The sequence below is a fragment of the Globicephala melas genome, chromosome X, assembly GCF_963455315.2.
Source record: "Globicephala melas chromosome X, mGloMel1.2, whole genome shotgun sequence".
NCBI classification, from domain to species: domain Eukaryota; kingdom Metazoa; phylum Chordata; class Mammalia; order Artiodactyla; family Delphinidae; genus Globicephala; species Globicephala melas.
In genome coordinates, this window is record NC_083335.1 from 55,834,403 (window position 1) to 55,860,784 (window position 26,382).

General features: G+C 38.4%; 1 protein-coding gene across 1 annotated transcript in view; it reads left to right on the forward strand.

Annotated features, from left to right (window-relative positions):
- Nucleotides 1-26,382, forward strand: part of CHM (CHM Rab escort protein) — a 198,384-nt gene that overhangs the window by 129,221 nt on the left and 42,781 nt on the right. The window contains exons 10-12 of the mRNA XM_030849074.2: nt 12,148-12,252; nt 12,659-12,722; nt 17,988-18,084. Of these exons, the coding sequence (XP_030704934.1) occupies nt 12,148-12,252; nt 12,659-12,722; nt 17,988-18,084 (266 nt within the window). The remainder of the gene's footprint in view (nt 1-12,147; nt 12,253-12,658; nt 12,723-17,987; nt 18,085-26,382) is intronic.

The window sequence follows — 26,382 nt, forward strand, 5'->3', positions numbered from 1 at the left end:
AGAGCTAACCATGCTTCAGGTCTAAGGTCTAAGTTTATTTCCTGATCCCACAGACTAGATCAGAACCCAGCCCCCCAACTCAGGTCCCCTTTTATGATTGTAAATTCCCCCTAAAAAAAGTCAGGGTCTCACTTCTTTATCTCCAGAACCAAGGCAGTTTCCGATCACCCATTATACGCAGTAGCTTTGTGTTAAATGAATGAACGAAGATTAAAAACTGATGATAGCCTCTTTTGTGCTTTTCTTTTCACCTTTCACTGAGGAAACCTGATAGAAGCATAAATGATCATAGCATTGAGTTTAGTGTGGTGATTACACATCAAAGTATCATACCAATGTTGAGAGGAGAAATATGGAATATGTAACTAAATGCATGCTTATTTTCAGCTAGATCTTATTTTTCATTTTTTTCCCCAAAGATCAAGGTTTATTTATTCTTTTAAATTTTTGAATGTTATTTTATTTATTTTTTTATACAGCAGGTTCTTTTTAGTTATCCATTTTATACACATTAGTGTTTATATGTCAATCCCAATCTCCCAGTTCATCACACCACCACCACCACCACCACCTGCCGCTTTCCCCCCTTGATGTACATAAGTTTGTTCTCTACATCTGTGTCTAAATTTCTGCCCTGCCAACCAGTTCATCTGTACCATTTTTCTAGGTTTCACATGTATGCATTAATATACAATATTTGTTTTTCTCTTTCTGACATACTTCACTCTGTATGACAGTCTCTAGATTCATCCACGTCTCTACAAATGACCCAATTTCGTTCCTTTTTATGGCTGAGTAATATTCCATTGTATATATATGTACCACATCTTGTTTATCCATTCATCTGTTGATGGGCATTTAGGTTGCTTCCATGACCTGGCTATTGTTAATAGTGCTGCCGCGAACATTGGGGTGCATGTGTCTTTTGGAATTATGGTTTTCTCTGGGTATATGCCCAGTAGTGGGATTGCTGGGTTGTATGGTAGTTCTATTTTTAGTTTTTTAGGGAACCACCATACTGTTCTCCATAGTGGCTGTATCAATTTACATTCCCACCAACAGTGCAAGAGGTTCCCTTTTCTCCACACCCTCTCCAGCATTTGTCGTTTGTAGATTTTCTGATGATGCCCATTCTAACTGGTGTGAGGTGATACCTCATTGTAGTTTTGATTTGCATTTCTCTAATAATTAGTAATGTTGAGGAGCTTTTCATATGCTTCTTGGCCATCTGTATGTCTTCTTTGGAGAAATGTCTGTTTAGGTCTTCTGCCCATTTTTTGGTTGGGTTGTTTGTTTTTTTTAATATTGAGCTGCATGAGCTGTTTATATATTTTGGAGATTAATCCTTTGTCCGTTGATTCATTTGCAGGTATTTTCTCCCATTCTGAGGGTTGTCTTTTTGTCTTGTTTGTAGTTTCCTTTGCTTTGCAAAAGCTTTGAAGTTTCATTAGGTCCCATTTGTTTATTTTTGTTTTTATTTCCATTACTCTAGGAGATGGATCAAAAGAGATCTTGCTATGATTTATGTCAAAGAGTGCTCTTCCTATGTTTTCCTCTAAGAGTTTTATAGTGTCTGGTCTTACATTTAGGTCTCTAATCCATTTTGAGTTTATTTTTGTTTATGGTGTTAGGGAGTGTTCTAATTTCATTGTTTTACATGTAGCTGTCCAGTTTTCCCAGCACCAATTATTGAAGAGACTGGCTTTTCTCCATTGCATATCCTTGCCTCCTTTGTCATAGATTAGTTGACCATAGGTGCATGGGTTTATCTCTGGGCTGTCTATCCTGTTCCATTGATCTATATTTCTTTTTTTGTGCCAGTACCATATTGTCTTGATTACTGTAGCTTTGTAGTATAGTCTGAAGTCAGGGAGTCTGATTCTTCCACCTCCGTTTTTTTCCCTCAAGACTGCTTTGGCTATTCGGGGTCTTTTGTGTCTCCATACAAATTTTAAGATTTTTGTTCTAGTTCTGTAAAAAATGCCATTGGGAATTTGATAGGGATTGCATTGAATCTGTAGATTGCTTTGGGTAGTATAGTCATTTTCACAATATTCATTCTTCCAATCCAAGAACATGGGATATCTCTCCATCTGTTTGTATTATCTTTAATTTCTTTCATCAGTGTCTTATAGTTTTCTGCATACAGGTCTTTTGTCTCCCTAGGTAGGTTTGTTCCTAGGTATTTTATTCTTTTTGTTGTAATGGTAAATGGGAGTGTTTCCTTGATTTCTCTTTCAGATTTTTCATCATTAGTGTATAGGAATGCAAGAGATTTCTGTGCATTAATTTTGTATCCTGCTACTTTACCAAATTCATTGATTAGCTCTAGTAGTTTTCTGGTGGCATCGTTAGTATTCTCTATGTATAGTATCATGTCATGGGTAAACAGTGACAGTTTTACTTCTTCTTTTCCAATTTGGATTCCTTTTATTTCATTTTCTTCTCTTACTGCCATAGCTAGGACTTCCAAAACTATGTTGAATAATAGTGGCGAGAGTGGATATCCTTGTCTTGTTCCTGATCTTAGAGGAAATGCTTTTCAGTTTTTCATCATTGAGAATGATGTTTGCTGTGGGTTTGATGTATATGGCCTTTATTATGTTGAGGTAGGTTTCCTCTAGGCCCACTTTCTGGAGAGTTTTTATCATAAATGGGTGTTGAATTTTGTTGAAAGCTTTTTCTGCATCTATTGAGATGATCATATGGTTTTTCTTCTTCAATTTGTTAATATGGTTTATCACATTGATTGATTTGTGTATATTGAAGAATCCTTGCATCCCTTGGATAAATCCCACTTGATCATGATGTATGGTCCTTTTAATGTGTTGTTGGATTTGTTTGCTAGTATTTTGTTGAGGATTTTTGCATCTATATTCATCAGTGATATTAGTCTGTAATTTTTTTTTCTGTAGTATCTTTGTCTGGTTTTGGTATCAGGGTGTGGTGGCCCCATAGGATGAATTTGGGAGTCTTCCTTCTTCTGCAGTTTTTTGGAAGAGTTTGAGAAGGATGGGTGTGTGCTCTTCTCTAAATGTTTGGTAGAATTCACCTGTGGAGCCATCTGGTCCTGGACTTTTGTTTGTTGGAAGATTTTAATCACAGTTTCAATTTCATTACTTGTGATTGGTCTGCTTATATTTTCTATTACTTCCTGGTTCAGTCTTGGAAGGTTATACCTTTCTAAGAATTTGGCCATTTCTTCCAGGTTGTCCATTTTATTAGCATAGAGTTGCTTGTTGTAGTCTCTTAGGATGCTTTGTATTTGTGCAATGTCTGTTGTAACTTCTCCTTTATCATTTCTAATGTTATTGATTTGAGTCCTCTCCCTCTTTTTCTTGATGAGTCTGGCTAATGGTTTATCAATTTTGTTTATCTTCTCAAAGAACCAGCTTTTAGTTTTATTGATCTTTGCTATTGTTTTCTTTGTTTCTATTTCATTTATTTCTGCTCTGATCTTTATGAATTCTTTCCTTCTGCTAACTTTGGGTTTTGTTTGTTCTTCTTTCTTTAGTTCCTTTAGGTGTAAGGTTAGATTGTTTATTTGAGATTTTTCTTGTTTCTTGAGTTAGGCTTCTATTGCTGTAGACATCCCTCTTAGAACTGCTTTTGCTGCATCCCATAGGTTTTGGATCATCGTGTTTTCATTGTCATTTGTCTCTAGGTATTTTTTGATTTCCACTTTGATTCAGTGATCTCCCAGTTATTTAGTAACGTATTGTTTAGCCTCCGTGTGTTTGTGTTTTTTACGTATTTTTCCCTGTAATTGATTTCTAATCTCATAGCGTTGTGGTCAGAAAAGATGCTTGATATGATTTCAATTTTCTTAAATTTACTGATGCTTGATTTGTGAGCCAAGATGTGATCTATCCTGGAGAATGTTCCATGCGTACTTGAGAAGAAAGTGTCATCTGCTGTTTTTGGATGGAATGTCCTATAAATATCAAGTAAATCTGTGTGGTCTGTCATGTCATTTAAAGCTTGTGTTTCCTTATTAAATTTCTGTTTGGATAATGTCCATTGGTGTAAGTGAGGTGTTAACGTTCCCCACTATTATTGTGTTACTGTTGATTTCCTCTTTTTTAGCTGTTAGCATTTGCATTGTGTATTGAGGTGCTCCTGTGTTGAGTGCATATATATTTATAATTGTTTTATCTTCTTCCTGGATTGATCCCTTAATCATTATGTAGTGTCCTTCCTTGTCTCTTGTACCATTCTTTATTTTAAAGTTTATTTTATCTGATATGAGTATAGCTACTCCAGCTTTCATTTGGTTTCCATTTGCATGGAAAATCTTTTTCCATCCCCTCACTTTCAAGCTGTATGTGTCCCTAGGTCTGAAGTGGGTCTCTTGTAGATAGCATATATATGGGTCTTGTTTTTGTATCCATTCAGCGAGCCTGTGTCTTTTGGTTGGAGCATCTAATCCATTCATATTTAAGGTAATTATCAATATGTATTTTCCTATTACCATTTTCTTAATTGTTTTGGGTTTGTTTTTGTAGGTCCTTTTCTTCTGTTGTGTTTCCCACTTAGAGAAGTTCCTTCAGCATTTTTTGTAGAGCTGGTTTGGTGGTGCTGAATTCTCTTTGTTTTTGCTTGTCTGTAAAGCTTTTGATTTCTCCAAATCTGAATGAGATCCTTGCCGGGTAGAGTAATCTTGGTTGTAGGTTCTTCTCTTTCATCACTTTAAATATGTCATGCCACTCCCTTCTGGCTTGTAGAGTTTCTGCTGAGAAATCTGCTGTTAACCTTATGGGAGTTCCCTTGTATGTTATTTGTCCTTTTTCCCTTGCTGCTTTCAGTAATTTTTATTTGTCTTTAATTTTTGCCAATTTGATTACTATGTGTCTCAGCGTGTTTCTCCTTGGGTTTATCCTGTTTGGGACTTTCTGCACTTCCTGTACTTTGGTGGCTATTTCTTTTCCCATGTCAGGGAAGTTTTCAACTATAATCTCTTCACATATTTTCTCGGGTCCTTTCTCTCTCTCTTCTCCTTCTGGGACACCTGTAATGCGAATGTTGTTGTGTTTAATGTTGTCCCAGAGGTCTCTTAGACTGTCTTCATTTCTTTTCATTCTTTTTTCTTTTTTCTGTTCCACAGCAGTGAATTCCACCATTCTGTCTTCCATGTCACTTATCCATTCTTCTGCCTCAGTTATTCTGCTAGTGATTCCTTCTAGTGTTTTTTTCATTGCAGTTATTGTATTGTTCATCTCTGTTTGTTTGTTCTTTAATTCTTCTAGGTCTTTGTTAAACATTTCTTGCACCTTCTCGATCTTTGCTTCCATTCTTTTTCCGAGGTCCTGGGTCATCTTCACTATCATTTTTCTGAATTATTTTTCTGGAAGGTTGCCTATCTCCACTTCGTTTAGTTGTTTTTCTGGGGTTTTATCTTTTTCCTTCATCTGGTGCATAGCCCTCTGCCTTTTCATCTTGTCTATCTTTCTGTGAATGTGGTTTTTGGTCCACAGGCTTCAGGATTGTAATTCTTCTTGCTTCTGCTGTCTGCCCTCTGGTGGATGAGAGTGTCTGAGAGGCTTGTGCAAGTTTCCTGATGGGAGGGACTGGTGGTGGGTAGAGCTGGCTGTTGCTCTGGTGGGCAGAGGTCAGTAAAACTTTAATCCACTTGTCTGCTGTTGGGTGGGGCTGGGTTCCCTCCCTGTTGGCTGTTTGGCCTGAGAGGACCCAACACTGGAGCCTACCCAGGCTCTTTGGTGGGGCTAATGGTGGACTCTGGGAGGGCTCACGCCAATAAGTACTTCCCAGAACTTCTGCTGCCAGTGTCTTTGTCCTCTCAGTGAGACACAGCCACCCCCTGCCTCTGCAGAAGACCCTCCAACACTAGCAGATAGGTCTGGTTCAGTCTCCTATGGGGTCACTGCTCCTTCCTCTGGGTCCCGATGCACACACTACTTTGTGTGTGCCTTCCAAGAATGGAGTCTCTGTTTCCCCCAGTCCTGTCAAAGTCCTGCAATCAAATCCTGCTAGCCTTCAAATTCTGATTCTCTAGGAATTCCTCCTCCCTTTGCCGGACCCCCAGGTTGGGAAGCCTTATGTGGGACTCAGAACCTTCACTCCAGTGGGTGGACTTCTGTGATATAAGTGTTCTCCAGTTTGTGAGTCACCCACCCAGCAGTTATGGGATTTGGTTTTATTGTGATTGCGCCCCTCTACCATCTCACTGTGGCTTCTCCTTTGTCTTTGGATGTGGGGTATCCTTTATGGTGAGTTCCAGTGTCTTCCTGTCGATGATTGTTCAGCAGTTAGTCGTGATTCTGGTGGTCTCTCAAGAAGGAGTGAGAACACATCCTTCTCCTCCGCCATCTTGAACCTGGTCTTCAAAGTATTTCTTTTTCATAAGAAAAACTTGTGTTGTCTTATTTTTCATTTTTGTTTAATTTGCTCTCCTGAGATCTACATTGACTGTGCTCTCTTGGCTATATTATCCATTGACTCTGCTTTACTAATTTTTAGAGGACATGGATATCAGTAGTTCTTTTCTCTACCCTCTCATTAAGTTCTAATACTGAACCCCTCTGTTGACTGTTTCTGGAGACACTGAATGCTCTTGTTGAGCAGCTTTCTTTTTCTTTGCAGCAGTGCTGACCATGTAAAACTCCTGTACATTAGATTTGGCCATTTAGCAGTGTAGTATTTGATATTAGGGTAGGGTATGGATGACCTTGGACCAGACATGTCTGTAACCAGTAGTCTGAATCTAATTACTTCAGCTAGTGTTCTTGTGAACTTCAACTGTCTCACTTACTAGATTTCCTGCTATTACTATTTCTTGAGATATCTTTTTCTCTGATGTCAGGAATAACTCTACCTTTCCCAGGTACTTGGAAATTAGTAATGAATAGTATGTTAGACCAAGTGTGAGGTGACTGATTCTTAATACCATTTGTCATTGTAGGAAAATTGCTGAATTTCTGATTTTAGTATGTCCTATTTGCAAAATGATAGTGGTAATATTCTAGATATTTAACCTCCACCAACCCACATGCTAGTTTCTATGGGGATAAAGAGATAAATAAAACATGAATCTTGCCCTTGTGTACAAAGATTACAAGCTCTAAGGTCAGGTAGGCCTGGATCTGTACCCTGGCTTCCCCACTTACTAGATGAGTGAACTTTAACAAGTTCTGTGATTGGAAGTGATTTGGAAGAAGCACTGTGATGGAAAGAGATTCTTTACCTGCTAAATCAGAGATTCTATATCTTTGTTTCTGTCTCTGCACTATTCATGTACATGGAATACTTCCATCATCTGTCCATCTATTCAGTCATCCATGAACAGTTGTTATCTGCGTGCCAGGCACTGGAGATACAGCACAGAACAAGACAATCATGGTCTTTGTTCTTGTGGAGCTTAGAGTCTACTGGGGGACATTAAGGAACAAATAAATTAGTAAGATAATTACACATTGAGATCTGTTCAGTATGCAGATCTGGCTTTGTCCCTCCCTATGTAAAAAGTTTCAGTGACTTTATATCACTTCAGAATGAAGTCTGAGACCCTTTTACATGACACATGAGACTCTGGGGTCTGACCTTTGCCTGCCTCTCTCAGCTCATCTCTTCTCTCTCTGCTTCCATTTTATTGTCAGTAACACTGAACTGCTTGTGGTTCCCTCCCTGTACTTCTCTTACTTGCCTCTGTACCCCTGCAGATGCTGCCCTTCTGCTGAAATGTTCTTCTTATTTGCTTGTTTTAACTGGTTTTAACTGCTTCAAAAGCAGCTAATATATCACTTCCTCCAAAGAGCATTCCCTGATACTCTGCCCCTCCCCCCCAAGCTTTCACCTCTTAGAACAGTGCTTGGCACATGGTTGTTATGCCACACACTATGTCAAACAAATAAGCTACCAATGTGTTAGCAGTCCAATGTCTTATTAGACTTAACAAAAATCTAGGGCAGTGTCAGTGGAGATGGAGAAAAGGGGCTAGTTTTGAGTAGCAGATTAGATGTGGGAAGAGAGATTTTGAGCTAGGGAAACTCTATAACTGCTGGTCATGCCATTAACTGAGACTGGGATTCCAAGTGGGGGAACATGTGAGGAGCCATGATTTAACTGTCTATTACCTATCCAGAAAAAATAGGTAATAGACAGTTAAAAATATGGATACAGAGCTTGGGATTGATTACAACAGAGAACCATAGGTTTGGAATTATAATCATGTTTGAGACTATTGGAGTAGATTTTTACCCAAGAAAAATGAGTAATAGGCATTTTGGAATGGTTTCATCGAAGAGGTGGCATTTGAACTAAAGTGTTTGAGAAAGTATGGAAGGGCATAGTGAGTAGGGGGAATTATCTTGTTTCCTTCAATTACTGGGAATCTTCTAATTTCCTTAATTAATATATTTTCCTTTTCATGATTTCATATGTGATTTATGTATTCCTTATCATAAAAACAGTTGGGATATTAATTCTGAAGATTATAGAGAATGGATACCTGTTTTAATGTTATTTTTATCTTCTGGGCCAAATTCCAGATAAAGAGTTTTCATCTTGCTGATTGTTTTCTTCCTTATCATCATTTTGCTCTTTATGTCCTCATGTCATTGAACCAAGAACTGAATAACCGTTGTGATTTGTTGATTTAGAAAGCTCAGCTCTAGAAATGTTCTGTCTGGCTTCAGTGATTCTTATGATCAGCTTGGTCATTGTGTCCGTGTAACTGGAAATTCCTATCATGTTCCTCCTCAATTTACTATTTATGAGGCTCAGCAAGGCCCTCAACTAAATCCAGAATGTTGTTAATCTTTAATGGCTTCCTCAGGTTCATGTGGGAGGGGTGGACAAGGGGGTATTTTAATGTCTCTGGCAGCACTGTTTCATTTTGTTGTTTTTCATTACTTGAATGTCATAATTTTTATATTAATCTTTGTAATACAAAGTCTAAGTCTAGGTACCAAATTAATATTCCTTTACTCATTGTTCTCCCAACTAGGCCTAATATATGACAGTAAGTAAGTATCTGAGCGGAAAACAAATCTTATCACTTACTTAAATGTATTTTGGTTTGAACAGCTTTGCTCAGGCCTAGAGCCTTAGTACTTTAGCGTGAGACTGTCAGGTAAGTTGTATTATCATCTACCAGACTGACTAGGCATATGTGACCATCACCTCAATTTCTGCAGAAATCAATATTTTTTTCTGTAGCAATAGCTCTTGACTTTTCTCCACCTAGCACAGCGTAAAGATACAACAGTACTGTGGCACACTACATGGTGATTCTTCCTTGGGATTTGGGAGCTTATCAGAATCTCCAGGGGTACTTATAATTTGAAAAAGTCCCCCAGGTGTGATTCTGATTTGCTTCCTTCTCCTTCTTCTACTCTAAGAATCACTGTTTCATCCAGAAGCTTCAGCATAAAGAGGCACATTTATTGGCATATTGTGCTTGCATAGTTGAGCTCCCCAATCTCCATGCACCCATCCTTCCCTCTTGAGTGGTCCTCAGTAGTTCTAATACCGTAATTTCTGAAACCAATGTCTGCCTGTCACCAAAGGTGTAGCTACCACCAAAGCAGCCCCATTAGTGTTTGGAAGCCTACAAGCAAGGAGCTCTCCACAAGCTTGAGGGCAAGGTTTAGTTGTGTGGTTTATTTAAATGGGAGCCCTTTGCAAAGACTTAGACTGGAGTCCAAGATTTGTACTAATATCGCTCCCCCTCTCAATTTGATTCCAACATTTTATGGTGAAAATTTTCAACTCTGCGCCAATGTTGAAAGAATTTCAAGATGATCACCTATATATCCACCACCTAGATTCTGCAGTTAACATTTTAATATGCTTGCTTAATCATATGTCTACACAAATATTCATCCCTCTATTCATCTATTCACCGTTTTTAAGCATTTCACAGTAAATTCCGGATATCAGTACAATTCACCCTAAACACTTCAGTACACATATCATTAACTAGAGTTTAATATTTGTTTACAGCTTTTTCTTCTGATATAATATTTACATATGATAAAGTGCAAAAATCTTTTTTTTTAAATATTTATTTAGGCTGTGCTGGGTCTTGGTTGTGGCACGCAGGATCTTCACTGCTGCATGTGGGCTCTTTAGTTGTGGCATGCAGGTAGTGTCTAGTTCTCTGACCAGAGATTGAACCCGGGCCCCCTGCATTGGGAGTGTCTTAGCCACTGGATCACCAAGAAAGTCCCTAAAGTGCCGAAATCTTAAGTGTTCATTACGTGAGTGCTGACAGATGATAAATCTGTATAACCCAAATCCCTATCAAGATATAGAAGATTTTTACACTCTCTTTTTTCTGCCCAGATTATTCCCTCTTGACTTTGTATAGTCTCTGAGTTAAAGGTAAGAAAAAGGCTTGTCAGTGTTTCCAGGACAAATAAGGATCAATGCTTCATGATGGATCAGCAGATTTCTCTTTTCCCTCGCCAAAGTACCTTGTGTTTTAAATTATATATGAATGTCTTAAACAAGAGAATGAGAGAATTCCCTGGTGGTCCAGTGGTTAGGGCTCGGTACTTTCACTGCCAGGGCCCAGGTTCGATCCCTGGTCAGGAAACTAAGATCCCACAAGCCTCGCGGCACAGCCCCCCAATTTTTTTTTTAATTAAAAAAATAAGTAAATAAATAAAACAGGAGACTGAATGAGTAACTTGCCTTTCAGTTTTTAAATACTTATTTTGGAAAATAGGTATAAATACTTTATGTAGTTAAGTATTATAAAACGAGAGCTCTAGTTTAATGAACTGTGAAGAGATATGCATAGAAACATAAGTGGGGAAGAGAAAGGAAGTGGGATGAAGGTGAGATGGGGAAAAAAATCACCTAAATATTAATGTAATATAACATGCATTAATATGTAGTTAATTGATTTAAAATATGTATATCTAACATCACGAGATATCATAGTCTATCCTGATGACAGTGGCATGCCATTTATTCAAGAATATCAGCATATCATAATCTGCCTTTAGGAAATACACATTAAATTCCTCTCACAATTGGCCTTGGGTATTTGTCATTTTACTGTTAATGCCTTTATGCCTGGTAAATAGCTCTTACTTGGCTTATTTTTAGAGTGATGTAACATATTTTAATTTATACCAGTATATTTAAAATATGACATAAGTTTGAAATTATTTGCTTGCGTTTTATGAGGAGCAACACATAAGTGTATTTCTAATAAAATAATTCTAGTCCCGAAAGGAAAGCTGTGACAAAAGTAAATTGTGCTATTTCCATAATAAAAAGATATAGAAAACATGCAGGCATTTGCATATAGTTCCTGAAATATTGCATACTGGCTTGGTCAGTGCTGGTAAGTCCATTTCAAGGATGTTTCCCTTAGTCCATTAGTTTGGATAATGAGCCCTATAAAGTACATTTATAACTTGTGGCACTGTAAGGAGATGTATTCTAATTTTCATCCTTTTATCTAGACACACTGAAAGAAGGTCAGTGGAGGGTTCTATATGATTCATTTTCCCAACACACATCAGATGACAGAGACCTGATAATGTCCATGCATAAGTGTTTTCCTTATTTGGAAACAGCACTTGAAAGAAATCTTTATATGATCATCCTTTGGAGTAAAGTGGAAACAGATATTAAAAGAAGCTCCATCCCATTTTTTGGTTTAAAACATTATCACACGTGGGACAAGATAGCTATTCTTGAACAAAAGAGAAAGTGACACTTAACAGAAAAATAAAAAGCCTTTAGTGACTTTTATAGGCTGTGAATGATATAACAAGATATTTAATCAACTTTTCCTCCCCCTCTTCTTAGATCTGTTAAGGAAAAAAAAAAGCCTGTTTCCTAAACAAAGAAAAAGCTTCTATGTTCCTAAACATTAGAAAAGCTTATAGAATAATACTTGTCCTAGCTTTATTCTTATTATTAAGCATTCAAAATAAATAAGTTCTAGTCTATACTTATCTTATAGTTTAAAAGACTTCAAAATAGCAATAAGAATGTATATTCTGCAGTTTAGTGAAGTTTTGTGCCAAAAATGTGAAATTGTAGGCAATTTAAAAATCTTGTCTTTTAAGACATTAGTTTTAGATTCAAGATTGGTAGCTGATTATGTTCATTTTCTCAATTATGTAATCATTAATGAGAACTATTTCTCTGTGCTTATCTTCTTCGTAGATGTAAAGCAATCATAGATCAGTTTGGTCAGAGAATAATCTCTAAGCATTTCCTCGTGGAAGACAGTTACTTTTCTGAGAACACATGCTCGCATGTGCAATACAGGTAAGGCACCCCTCCAGCCACTCTGCAAGGGAAGGTGAAACGGGGAAATTCATCTGTGTGATTACACTGACACTTCTGAATGACTCTGTTCTTCAAGTAAGATGCAAATGTATACCAAACCAAAGATATATTCAGTGTGTTACCACTGTTCTCTTATAAGGTCTGGTTTTGTGGAGGAGCCTAGCCTAATGTTGACTCCTTTGCATCAGCTGGGGTCTGTCTCCAGGTCACACATCCTCCTTTCATGAGCCAAGAAAAGATTAAAGCAGAACTTGACTTGGTTTGGAGAGGTGACACTTTTATCATAACAGTTCTTTGAAACATGCCTTCTGGTGGTTGTATAGCTATATAAATGAAATTTATCCATGGAATCTGAGTCACTTATTAACTGTTTTCTGCATTATAGGCAGATCTCCAGGGCAGTCTTGATTACGGATAGGTCTGTACTAAAAACAGATTCGGATCAACAGGTAATTCCAGTTCTGTACTTTTTAATAGCATGTTACTAACTTAATCTACATGGTAATATGTGTAAATTAACATCGGTGAAATAAAATATATTAACCAATATGTACTAATACATTTAATGCATTTTAAAAACACATAATGGCAATTATGTAATAATCTTGGTTTCTTAAAGATTTCCTTTCAGTGGAACAAATAATTGCATCTTATGTAACAGATTTATTCTAGGAATATTGAAATCACCGTAGTTTTTTTTACAGCTATTTCTATGAAATTGAAAGTATATTACTATGAGAAGAAAAGCATTTAGAAGCATTTAAAAATCTTGGAGGAAAAGGCTTTATGGTAACCAGTCCTACAGCAGTGGTGGTAAGCTCACCATTAGGGGCCCAGTGTGAATGAATATCAGCACACGTTTTCAGTTCTGACATTTCCTCATCACCATGGTTCATTTCGGTACCCCCTTCCTCCTCATAACTCCTGATTCGTTAGAAGTGTCTTTATACCTGTGGTTTTTCCTCAGTTTGAACACTTAAATTCCAGAAGTATGCCCCCTTCTCCTTCTGACCATAATTTACAGGACTGATAAAATCAGCTTACTTAGTAAGTGTGGCTGTCAGACCTATCGTATATGCTACTGCTAAAAATAGTTTCCGAAATTTCCTTAAGTTGGAAGCTTTGTATTATATAAAGCAAATATGTTAATTTTACGAGTGAGCGCAAATACTTTCATTTAATCATTCAGCAGACAATGAGTGCCTTCGACATGCCAGCCAGTGTGCTGGATTCTGAGGAGATAGTGCTGACCATGATAGCATCTGTGCCCTCATAGCTTGCAGTCCAGAGGATACAGATACAGACAGATAAATAGCAACAACAGTACAGTGTGACAGGTGTGAGCGAGAAGTGGTAAAATCATAGCACTCATCACACTGTCCTGTAGTTGCTAGTTTACTTGTCTGTAGCTCCCAGTAAACCATAAGCTTTGTGAATGGGTCGAAGAATGACAAAGGCAGAAAAGTGAAGAGAGCAAACAGATGCTTCTGAAGAAGCTAAGCTGGGAAGAGTAAGAGGGAAGAAGTGATTCCTGCAGCGGGATGTGGAAGCAAAGAGGGCATTTCTTTAAAGTATTAGAGCAGCGGTCCCCAACACTTTTGGCACCAGGGACCAGTTTCGTGGAAGAGTTTTTCCATGGACCAGGGTGGGGGGGATGGTTTTGGGATGATTCAATCGCATTACATTTATTGTGCGCTTTATTTCTATTATTATTACATTGTAATATATAATGAAATAATTATACAACTCACCATATGGCAGAATCAGTGGGGGCCCTGAACTTGTTTTCACTTGCGATTCACTGATAGGGTTTTGATATGAGTTTGCAAGCAATTGATTTATTATGGTCTCTGTGCAGTCAAACCTCTCTGCTAATGATAATCTGTATTTGCAGCCGCTCACCAGTGCTAGCATCACCGCTTCAGCTCTACCTCAGATCATCAGGCATTAGATTCTCATAAGGAGTGTGCAACCTAGATCCCTCGCATGCGCAGTTCACAATAGGGTTCGCGCTCCTATGAGAATCTATTGCCACCACTGATTTGATAGGAGGCGGAGCTCAGGCGGTAACGCGAGCAATGGGGAACGGCTGTAAATACAGATGAAGCTTCACTCGCTTGCCTGCCGCTCACCTCCAGCTGTGCGGCCCAGTTCCTAACAGGCCACAGACACCGGTACCCATCCGTGGCCCGGGGGTTGGGGCCCCCTGTATTAGAGTATATTTCAACTGATGGGGATGGGGCCAGTAGAGAGGGAGAGGTTGAAGATTCCCAGGAAAAAAGGAGGATAATTGATGCAGCAAGGTCCAGATAAAGGCTGGGGAGGATGGGATTCAGAGAACAGGTAAAAAACATTACCCTTAGATGGGATGTGAGACACTTTGAAATAAGAGGGTGAATGCAGGAGAATCTGTAGGTTTGGGAGTACCCATCTGATGGGTTCTATTTACTTTTTAAATTACAAGGTGAGGTTATCTCCTGAGAATGGAGGTATGAGTGTGGGGATGGGTCAAAGCTCATGGAAGGGTGTAAAATAATCACCGTGGAGAGTGACCTGTCTCGTGGTCAGATGGCTGGGCAGTGTTGAGGGGTCCAATTAAATCTGGAGGTCATGGGTTTACAGTGGCATTAATCTGCTCTGATCCTTCCAGCTTTTTCATTCTCTTACCCCCACCCAGCCTACTCATTGACCTATTAAAAGAGACCTCCAATTCCTTGTTCCCTCTGTTTCCTCCGGGATTACTAGCTCCCTTCTGCCCTCTTCCTTTTCCGTGTCCTAGACCACACGGTGGATCTTCTGAACTGCTCTTTCTCCAACACCTTCAATTCCTGTGTAGCCATGTTCTTCCTCTGCACCCACAGAGGAAAGTCCCATACCTGGATGAAGCTGGGATCTACACCTGGATCACTAAGGCTGATTGGGAAAACAGTACAGCCAGACAGACTGGCGCCACCACAGTGTTGGGGGCACCAACCTCATCCAGCAGGACCCTCAGTACCCACCACCAGTTAGCTCCTCACTGGCTCAGACAGTGCCCTCTCCCCTCAGAGCCTAGTCCAACTTTTCACTATTTTACCCACCTTTAGCCCTCTCACTCTCCCCCATCACTTTGCTGAGAAAAGTAAGGACACCTACTAAACACAGTGCCCTTTGACCTCCTGCCCGACCACCCACAACTTATGTATACCAGCACAGAGACTAATGAGGGGTCTCCCGTCCTTGTCCAAGGCCAAGCCCTTTCACCAGCACGCTTGACACACACATGCACCCACACCACCCTGTATGCCTGCTCTCTCTCCTACATTTTTAGCCTCTCCCCACTATTGGCACCTTCCCCTCAACCTATACACATGTATTAGCATTTTCTGTTCCAAAAATTAAAATAATAAGGCAAACAGAAAAATGCTCCCTTGAGTCTGCCCCCATCTGTAGCTAGTATCCAATCTCTCCCCTGCTCCTGTCAATATTTTTGAGATGGTATCTCTACTTGCTGCCTCCAGCTCCTTACGTCTCATTCATTTCTAGACCAACCTGGCTTCTACCCTCACATTCCTACCATAGTTTCTCTTGGTAAGTTTATTAATAACTTTGTACTAGTCAAGACCACAGGGCGTTTTTGGGGTTTTGTTTACTAGGTCTTTTCTGGTATATTTGACAGTGTTGATTATTCCCTTTCTCTTGAAACTCTCTACTCCTTTGGCTTCCATGACACTGTGTTCTCCTGGTTTTCCTCATAACTCTCTGGCTATTCCCTCTCTGCCTCCTCTGTGGGCTCTATCCTCCTCTTAAATATTGGGCTTCCTCGGGGTTCTCAGCTCAGCCCACCATATCTGTTACTCTTTGCACACTTGCTGTTTGACTCCATGTACTCTCATGGTTCCAACTCTGCATAAAAGTTGGTGACAGCTTTCCACTTGTATATCTCCCAGGACTTTTGGCCCACAGGCCAAATTTCCTACTGGACATCTGTCCCAAGGACTCCTCAAACTGAACATACTCAGAGCTGAACTCACCGTCTTCCCTCTCCAAACTACTCATCCATCGCTTCCTACTTCCATGAAAGCACTTACATCCTTCCAACAACGATTTCTTCCTCCTATCTCTGAAATCTCATGAGCCTCCAGGTCCTTGTCACTGTACATCCTAGAAGTTGCTCCAGTCTGCTTTTCCTCTTGATCCTTATTCTCACTGCTCCAGTTTTGGAACTCATCACCTCTTCCTTCTAACTGGTCACCCTGCTTCTCATCTTGTCTCCTATAAATCTATCCTCCATATAGCCATCAGAGAGATCAATCTAAAATGTACACCTGGCCTGCCTTTTTTTGTTTCCTATATGAGTTTTTTTCCCCCTTTTTAAATTTTTGAAGCACAAATAAAATGATGAGACTTAGAGGAAAGAGTAGGTGTCAGTCTAGATAAATTTTATGGAAGTGGTATTAAAGTGTTGAAGGAATTATCTTTTGGTGGCTGTTATAATCTCTCTGAGATTTAAGACAGTTACATTCTCAGGGTTCAGACAGAAGGCACTGTGGTAGGGGGTCACTGATTATATCTCAGTTTTTTAAAAAAAATATAGATGATAGTTGTAGGAAACAAAAGAAGTACTTACGTGTTGATATAGTCCTTAAGATACCTTTCCAGTTATACACATGTTTTTAGTCATAGTCATTTGATAATTATATGACATTAAATCCATGTTTTAGTGGTTCCTCTCTCTATAATGCTAAAGTACAACACTTTTTATCATAGACAGCAGCAAAAGGAGTTAAGAGGAATATGGAGAACACAATTTTTGAGACATTGTAAAACCCAAAATGTATATACAGGTAATGACAGTAAGATAGTCATGACTATCAAAATAATTTCTATTTTCAGAACTTGTAGGCATTTCCTCAGTAGGCTATCAATGTGACATTGCCAGTCAAAAATCTAAGCATAATGCTCACAGGTAAAAGTACAAATGGGGCTTTACTTTTTGGCAATGTTTCCTATATAAAATGATATAGTTTCCTCAGATTGAAGATTAAATTGAGAATTAATATTGAAGCTTTTGGTTCTGTAGAGAAACACTGACCTGATGGTTATTTAAAGTCTTTTAAATATAAAGCCATATAGCATATGAGTGCTGCCTAGGGCAGCATACTACATATTAATGGAGTCCTTAAATTACTTGGAAGCCATTCATTTTGAAACATTTTTGTATATGTTTAGCTGTACTTTGGTACATTTTGACATATACTTTGCTTATTTCAATTTCTTTGCAATTTGTAACATTTTAAATTTTTAGTGCTCTATAACTGCTATTTTTAGCCAATATGAATAATAAACATTAATTTAATGTGCTCTGATTTCAAACAGTGAAGTACATACAACTCAGAGGTAATTAATCATATCCTTTGAAAATATGTAGTAAGTGAAGGATTTAATAAATATTAAAGATATTTGAAATATTTATTGTCTACAAATTAAAGGACTGCAATATATATATCATATGTAAATATATCAATAATGCAGAAACTGGACATTAGGACACATGTGCATGCTTTATGTTTCAAACTGTGTTCTAAAATTCAATCCTTCCAGATCAATGTTTTTCAAACATCAATGAGAGTTTGAAAAAAGACACTCAGTTTGGAAGTTAATTACACTCTAATGATAGAAAAATGAAAATGAGATCTAACAGCTATGTCTGATATTTTGTTTCTGCTTTTTAGATTTCCATTTTGACAGTGCCAGCAGAAGAACCAGGAGCTTTTGCTGTTCGGGTCATTGAGTTATGTTCCTCAACAATGACATGTATGAAAGGCACATGTAAGCACAACAGAGTCTGGTATTTTCTTTTGTGTTTGTTTAGGAAGTAAATGGGGACAGCTGTTGTTACCGTTCTCAGGGTTGTGTTAGTAGAGTTTTGCTGTATATATATATATATATATATATTTTTTTTTAATCTACAGTATTTGTTCAAACAGTGTATGTTCATACAGTAAGTCATTTCATACCTTCCCCTTGCCTCTAAACATTTCTATGGCTAAATCTTCACAGGCACCATTGTTAATCTCTCCAGTGAAAGGATTTCTGTGACTTTCCAATTCTTTCTTTCTTTTTTTTTTTGTAACATCTTTATTGGAATATAATTGTTTACAATGTTGTGTTCGTTTCTGCTGTATATCAGTGAATCAGCTATATGTATACATATATCCCCATATCCCCTCCCTCTTGTGTCCCCTCCCACCCTCCCTATACCACCCCTCTAGGTGGTCACAAAGCACCCAGCTGATCTCCCTGTGCTATGTGGCTGCTTCCCAGTAGCTATCTGTTTTACATTTGGTAGTGTATATATGTCAATGCTACTCTCTCACTTTGTCCCAGCTTACCCTTCCCCCTCCCTATGCCCTGAAGTCCATTCTCTGCTTCTGCATCTTTATTCCGATCCTGCCTCTAAGTTCATCAGAACCGTTTTTTTCTTTTTAGATTCCATGTATATGTGTTAGCATATGGTATTTGTTTTTCTCTTTCTGACTTCCTTCACTCTGTATGACAGACTCTAGGTCTATCCACCTCACTATAGAGGACTCAATATCATTTCTTTTTATGGCCGAGTAATATTCCATTGTATATATGTGCCACATCTTCGTTATCCATTCATCTGTCGATGGACACTTAGGTTGCTTCCATGTCCTGGCTATTGTAAATAGTGCTGTGATAGAGCATTGTGATACGTGACTCTTTTTTTGAATTATGGTTTTTTTCAGGGTATATGCCCAGTAGTGGGATTGCTGGGTCGTATGGTAGTTCTATTTGTAGTTTTTTAAGGAACTTCCATACTCTTCTCCATAGTGGCTGTATCAATTTACATTCCCACCAACAGTGCAAGAGTGTTCCCTTTTCTCCACACCCTCTCCAGCATTTATTGTTTGTAGGTTTTTTGATGATGACCATTCTGACCAGTGTGAGGTGATACCTCACTATAGTTTTGATTTGCATTTCTGTAATGATTAGTGATGTTGAGCATCCTTTCATGTGTTTTTAGGCAATCCATGTATCTTGTCTGGAGAAATGTTTATTTAGGTCTTCTGCCCATTTTGTGATTCAGTTGTTTGTTTTTTTGATATTAAGCTACATGAGCTGCTTGTAAATTTTGGAAATTAATCCTTTGTCAGTTACTTCATTTGAAAATATTTTCTCCCATTTTGAGGGTTGTCTTTTCATCTTGTTTATGGTTTCCTTTGCTGTGGAAAAGCTTTTAAGTTTCATAGATCCCATTTGTTTATTTTTGCTTTTATTTCCATTTCTCTAGGAGGTAGGTCAAAAAGGATCTTGGTGTGATTATGTCATAGAGTGTTCTGCCTATATTTTCCTCTAAGGGTTTTATAGTGTCCATCATGTTTAATGTGTCATTTAAAGCTTGTGTTTCCTTATTTATTTTCATTTGGATGATCTGTCCATTGGTGAAAGTGGGGTGTTAAAGTCCCCTAGTAGTATTGTGTTACTTTTGATTTCCCCTTTTATGCCTGTTAGCATTTGCCTTATATATTGAGGTGCTCCTATGTTGGGTGCAGAAATATTTACAATTGTTATATCTTCTTCTTGGATTGATCCCTTGATCATTATGTAGTGTCCTCTGTGTCTTTTGTAATAGTCTTTATTTTAAAGTCTATTTTGTCTGATATTAGAATTGCTACTCCAGCTTTCTTTAAATTTCCATTTGCATGGAATATCTTTTCCCATCCCGTCACTTTCAGTCTGTATGTGTCCCTAGGTCTGAAGTGGGTGTCTTGTAGACAGCCTACATACGGGTCTTGTTTGTATCCATTCAGCTAGTCTGTGTCTTTTGGTTGGATCATTTAATCCATTTACATTTAAGGTAATTATCAATATGTATGTTCCTATTGCCATTTTCTTAATTATTTTGGGTTTGTTTTTGTAGGTCTTTTCCTTCTCTTGTGTTTCCTGCCTAGAGAAGTTCCTTTAGCATTTGTTGTAGAGCTGGTTTGGTGGTGCTGAATTCTCTTAGCTTTTGCTTGTTTGTAAAGGTTTTGATTTCTCCATTGAATCTGAATGAGATCGTTGCTGGGTAGAGTAATCTTGGTTGTATGTTTTTCCCTTTCATCACTTTAAATATGTCCTGCCACTCCCTTCTGGCTTGCAAAGTTTCTGATGAAAGATCAGCTGTTAAGCTTATGGGGATTCCCTTGTGTGTTATTTGTTGCTTTTCCCTTGCTGCTTTTAATTTTTTTTGTGTATTTAATTTTTGATATTTTGATTATAATGTGTCTTGGCATGTTTCTCCTTGGATTTATCCTGTATGGGACTCTCTGCAATTCCTGGACTTGATTGACTATTTCCTTTCCCATGTTAGGAAAGTTTTCAACTATAATTTCTTCCAGTATTTTCTCAGACACTTTCTTTTTCTCTTTTTCTTCTTTTGAGACCCCTATAATTTGAATGTTGGTGCGTTTAGTGTTGTCCCATAGGTCTCTGAGACTGTCCTCAATTCTTTTCATTCTTTTTTCTTTATTCTGCTCTGTGGTAATTTTTTCCACTAGTTTATCTTCCAGTTCACTTATCAGGTCTTCTGCCTCAGTTATTCTGCTATTGATTCCTTCTAGAGAATTTTTAATTTCATTTATGGTGTTGTTCATCCTTGTTTGTTTGCTCTGTAGTTCTTCTAGGTCCTTGTTAAACGTTCCTTGTATTTTCTCCATTCTTTTTCCAAGATTTTGGATCATGTTTACTAACATTACTCTGAATTCTTTTTCAGGTAGACTGTCTTTTTCCTCTTCATTTGTTTGGTCTGGTGGCTTTTTACGTTTCTCCTTCATCTGCTGTATAGTTCTCTGTCTTCTCATTTTGCTTAACTTACTGTGTTTGGGGTCTCTTTCTTGTAGGCTGCAGGTTTGTAGTTCCCGTTGTTTTTGGTGTCTGCCCCCAGTGGGTAAGGTTGGTTCAGTGGGTTGTGTAGGCTTCCTGGTGGAGGGGACAGGTGTCTGTGTTCTGGTGGATGAGGCTGGATCTTGTCTTTTTGAGGGGCAGGACTGCTTCCAGTGGTGTTTTTGGGGGGTGTCTGTGAGCTTATTATGCTTTTAGGCAGCCTCTCTGTTCATGGGTGGGGGTGTGTTCCTGTCTTGCCAGTTGTTTGGCATGAGGCTTCCAGCACTGGACCTTGCTGGCCGTTGGGTGGAGCTGGGTCTTAGCTTTTAGGCAGAGATCTCTGGGATAGCTCTCGCCAATTAATATTACATGGAGTTGGGAGGTCTCTGGTGGTCCAGTGCCGTAAATTCAGCTCTCCCACATCAGAGGCTCAGGCCTGACACCAGGCTGGAGCACCAAGACCCTGTCAGCCACACAGCTCAGACGAAAAGGGAGAAAAAGAGAAAGAAAAAAAAAAGTGAAAAAAAATAAAATAAAAACAAATAATTAAAGTAATAAAAATAAAAGTATACTTAATAAAAATGAGAGAGCAACAAAACCAATAAACAAATCCACCAATGATAACAAGTGCTAAAAACTGTACTAAGATAAACATAAAAATCAGAAACAAGTCAGTCGCAGGCAGCAAACCCCAAGTCTACAGTTGCTCCCAAAGTCCACCACCTCAATTTTGGGTTGATTCCTTGTCTATTCAGGTATTCCACAGATGTAGGTACCTCAAGTTGATTGTGAGGATTTAATCTGCTGCTCCTGAGGCTGCAAGGAGAAATTTCCCTTTCTCTTCTTTGTTTGCACAACTCCTGGAGTTCAGCTTTGGAGTTAGCCCCTTCTCTGCGTGTAGGTTGCCCTCAGGCTTCTGTTTCCCCCCAGACAGGACGGGGTTAAAGCATCGGCTGATTAGGGGCCTCTGGCTCACTCAGGCTGGAAGGAGGGAGGGGTACGGTAGTTATAATTGGAATGCGGGGCGAGCCTGTGGCAGCAGAGGCCAGAGTAACATTGCACCAGCCTGAGTTGTGTGTTCTCCTGGGGAAGTTGTTCCTGGATCACGGGACCCTGGCTGTGGTGGGCTGTACAGGCTCGCAGGGTGGTGCGGTGGTGTGTAGATAGTGATCTGTGCTTGCACACAGGATTCTTGGTGGCTGCAACAGCAGCGTTAGCGTTTCATGCCTGTCTCCGGTGTCTGAGCTGATAGCCGCAGCTCACGCCCATCTCTGGAGCTCGTTTAAGCCGTACTCTGCCTTCTGTGGACAGACAGGGAAGGAATCCCCTCTCCTCGCGCATCCTGAAACAATGGTCTGTTGCCTCTTAGGTCCAGTTTTTCCCGGACTCCCTCCCGACTAGCTGTGGCGCACTAGCCCCCTTCAGGCTGTGTTTACGCCACCAACCCCAGTCCTCTCCCTGAGCCCGAGCCTCAGCTCCCAGCCCCCGCCCGCCCCCCGGTGGGTGAGCAGACAAGCCTCTTGGGCTGGTGAGTGCTGGTCGGCACCGATCCTCTGTGCGGGAATCTCTCCGCTTTGCCCTCCGCACCCTTGTTGCTGCGCTCTCCTCCGTGGCTTCGAAGCTTCCCCCCCTCTGCCACCCACAGTCTCCGCCTGCAAAGGGGCTTCTAGTGTGTGGAAACCTTTCCTCCTTCACAGCTCCCTCCCAGGGGTGCAGGTCACATCCCTATTCTTTTGTGTCTGTTTTTTCTTTTTTCTTTTGCCTACCCAGGTACATGTGGAGTTTCTTGCCTTTGGGGAGATCTGAGGTCTTCTGCCAGCGTTCAGTAGGTGTTCTGTATGAGTTGTTCCACACGTAGATGTATTTTTGATGTATTTGTGAGGAGGAAGGTGATCTCCACATCTTACTCCTCCACCATCTTGTAGGTCCTCCTATTATTCCTTTTAAGTGGACAAACTGAAAGAGCCAGTTCACAGAGGTCTAGTTCCAAGATCCTTTGCAAGGATTCTTTCTTTAATTTTTTTAAGTTTATTGGAAACTTACTTTCACAAAATTTATTTTCTTTACTGCTAGTTTTCCTCTTTTCCTTTGAATTCTTAATCTAGTTACTGAATTTCTACCATGTATAAATCCTCAATGTATTTCTTTTTTATGAGACTAAAGTTAGGGACTAATTAATCTATCTATTCTTTTATTTGTGTGTATTAAAATTTCTGTCTCACCACTCTCATGTATCATGCCTCCTCCAACATGTTTCTTAAAGATGTTTCACTAAGTTGAAATCAACATGTATACATTAGCCATCACTATGCCTAGACCTAAACTGTACTTGTAGGGATTATAAAGGAACAGAGGCTGACATTCCTGATTTGAAGTATTCATAATCTTACTGCACATCTAATGGAACAAGACAATATTAACTGTGTGCTCTGGTAGGCATATCAGGATAGATAAAGATGAATACAACATAGGCCCTGAACTTGGGGGACTCACAATCTAGTGGGACAGATAAGACAAACACAGAAGTAGCTGTAAGAGGCAGACTATTAAAATACCACAAGAGAGGTACCAACAAACTAGACACTAGAGAGTCATAGGAGGAAAACATAACAGTATCATTAGGATGTTTTTAAATTCTATAAACTTATATTAAGTTTTACTGAAACTCTTACATGAATTATGAGAAGCAGAAGACCAATCTGGTTTGGCCTAGTCAAGGAACACTTGACTATGTTTACAAGTGTAGTGCTATTACTTAAAAAAAATGACAAAAATGTGGTCAAAGAGAAGTGAGAGCTTGATGCCAGCAGAGAGAGGGAAGAAAACTTATCCAATATTGCTGTAATCCTAAATTTCCATTTGAAAAAGTAGCTCAGAGAAGGTTTTTTTCCTTTTATAGTGATACAGGTAAATCTTTACCCTGACATCTGTCCTTATTATTTTTCCCCTATTACTTTAGCCAGTTTTTGTGTGTGTCTTTTTATCTGTGTTAGCATCTTAAGTATAAAATAAAACTGCACATTTTTAATTTTCTAAATTGCATTTATTTTATGTTTGTGAATATTTCTGTAAATTTATTTTTATTGATTATTTTTCTATGTGAAATATTTTGTATTCCCAGTCTAATAATGCATATTCACTGTTGACAATTTGGAAGATATAAAAAAAGAAAAGTAAAATTAGTATAATCTTTCTACTTAGAAATGATAAATACTTGGTTATGTTTGTCTTTTTTTGTTTGTGTATGCATGTATATTTTCATAAAAATTCAATACTAATTTATATACTGCTTTATAACCTGCTTTTTAAAAAGACTTAATAATACAACAAAAATCATTTTGCATGTTTATGATATAATTTTCAGTGATTGTGGATATGCCATTTTTATTTAATCCCATGATGTTGGATTGTTTTGAAAAATTTTACTTGATACTCCTGTAACAAGCAGCCATCTTTATAAGTAAATATTTGTGAGCATCCATTATTTTTTGTAAGATTTTTTTTAGTGGAATTATTGGGTCAAAGTGTATGGATTTTTTTAAAATTTTGGAATAATTATAGATTCATAGGAATTTGCAAAGATAGTACAGAAAGGTCCTATGTATCCTTCATCCAGTTTCTTCCAATATAGTGCAATATCAAAACCAGGAATGTGACACTGGTACAATGTGTGTATGCAGTTTTATCACATGTGTAGATTCTTATGACATTACCACAAGGATCCCTATTGTTGCCCTTTTATAGCCACAGCCAAATCCCTCCTTCCCCACACCTGTTACCTAATCCCTGGCAACCACTAATCCGTTTTCCGTCTCAATAATTTTGCCATTTTGAGAATGTCATATAAAAGGAATCATACAGTATGTAGTCTTTTGAGATTGACTTTTTTCACTCAGTGTAATTTTGTTAAGGATCACCCAACCTGTTGCATGTATCAATAGTTCATTCCTGTTTATTGCAGAGTAGTATTCCATGGTAAGGTATACTTTCTTCTGGCCTTCATGGTTTCTCATGAGAAATCTGTTGTTTTTCCCCTATAGCTAGTGTTTGTTTGTTTGTTTGTTTTTCTCTCAAGGCTGCTTTCAAGATTTTTTTCTTAGTCTTTAATTTTTAGAAGTTTGATTATGATGTGTCTTGGAATGGATTTCTTTGGATTTATTCTATCAATATTTGGAATTTGTGCACCTTCTTGAATCTGCAGGTTTATATATTTTGTCAAATTTGGGAAATTTTCATCCTTTATTTCTTTGAGTACTTTTCAGCCAACCCTCTTTCTCCTCCTTCTTCTGGGAGGAAACATGTCTATTAGATCTTTCACTATAGTTCCACATGTCTCTGAGGCTCTGTTCATTTTTTTTATTCAAAGATATTTATTACACCTATTGACAGCAGTGTACCCTGCTAGACACAGTGGATTATATGAAGGAGTATAGCCAAAGTGGTAACAATACTAAGATAGTATTGATACAGAGAGTACAAAGATAGTACAAAGAGCAAGAAGAGCCCAAACTGCATGTATTTCTGTTCATGTTCATATAGTCTGTTTTCTCTCTTTTGTTCATATTGTGTCATATTTCTACAGTTCTACTTTTAAGTTCACTGATTCTTTCGTCTGTGCATTCCATTCTGCTCTTGGACCCAACCATTATGTTTTAAAGTTTTAATTATTACATTTTGGGTTTAAAATTTTCCATTTGGTTCTTCTTTAAATCTTATACTTGTTACTTGTGGAATACATCAGGATTTTCAGAACTCTAGTGAAGAAGCAGGTATCAGGAGACGACTAACCCATGATTGATTAGAACAAGAATTCATTACTAAGATGGAATGAACTGATGAGGGATGGTTGTGACTTTTTATTTTTTAGATTACTGTTAATGTTTTAATGTTCTTTTTTTCTGGATTTAAGGAGCCCTTTTTTTTCTTAAGCTATCTATAAATTATAATGATTATGTATATTGTGCTTTGTAAACAGAAATGAACAATTTATCTTTTCTCAAAAAAAAAATCTTCTACTTGTTTGCTAAGGCTTTCTCTTTCTTTGCTGAGACAGTTTGTTTCATTTGTTTCCAGCATGTATGTTTGTAATTGGTCATTGATGCTTTTTTTTTTTTTTGGCTGCGTTGGGTCTTCAATGCTGCACATGGGCTTTCTCTGGTTGCGGTGAGCAGGGGTTACTCTTCGTTGTAGTGTGTGGGCTTCTCATTGCAGTGGCTTCTCTTGTTGCAGAGCACGGGC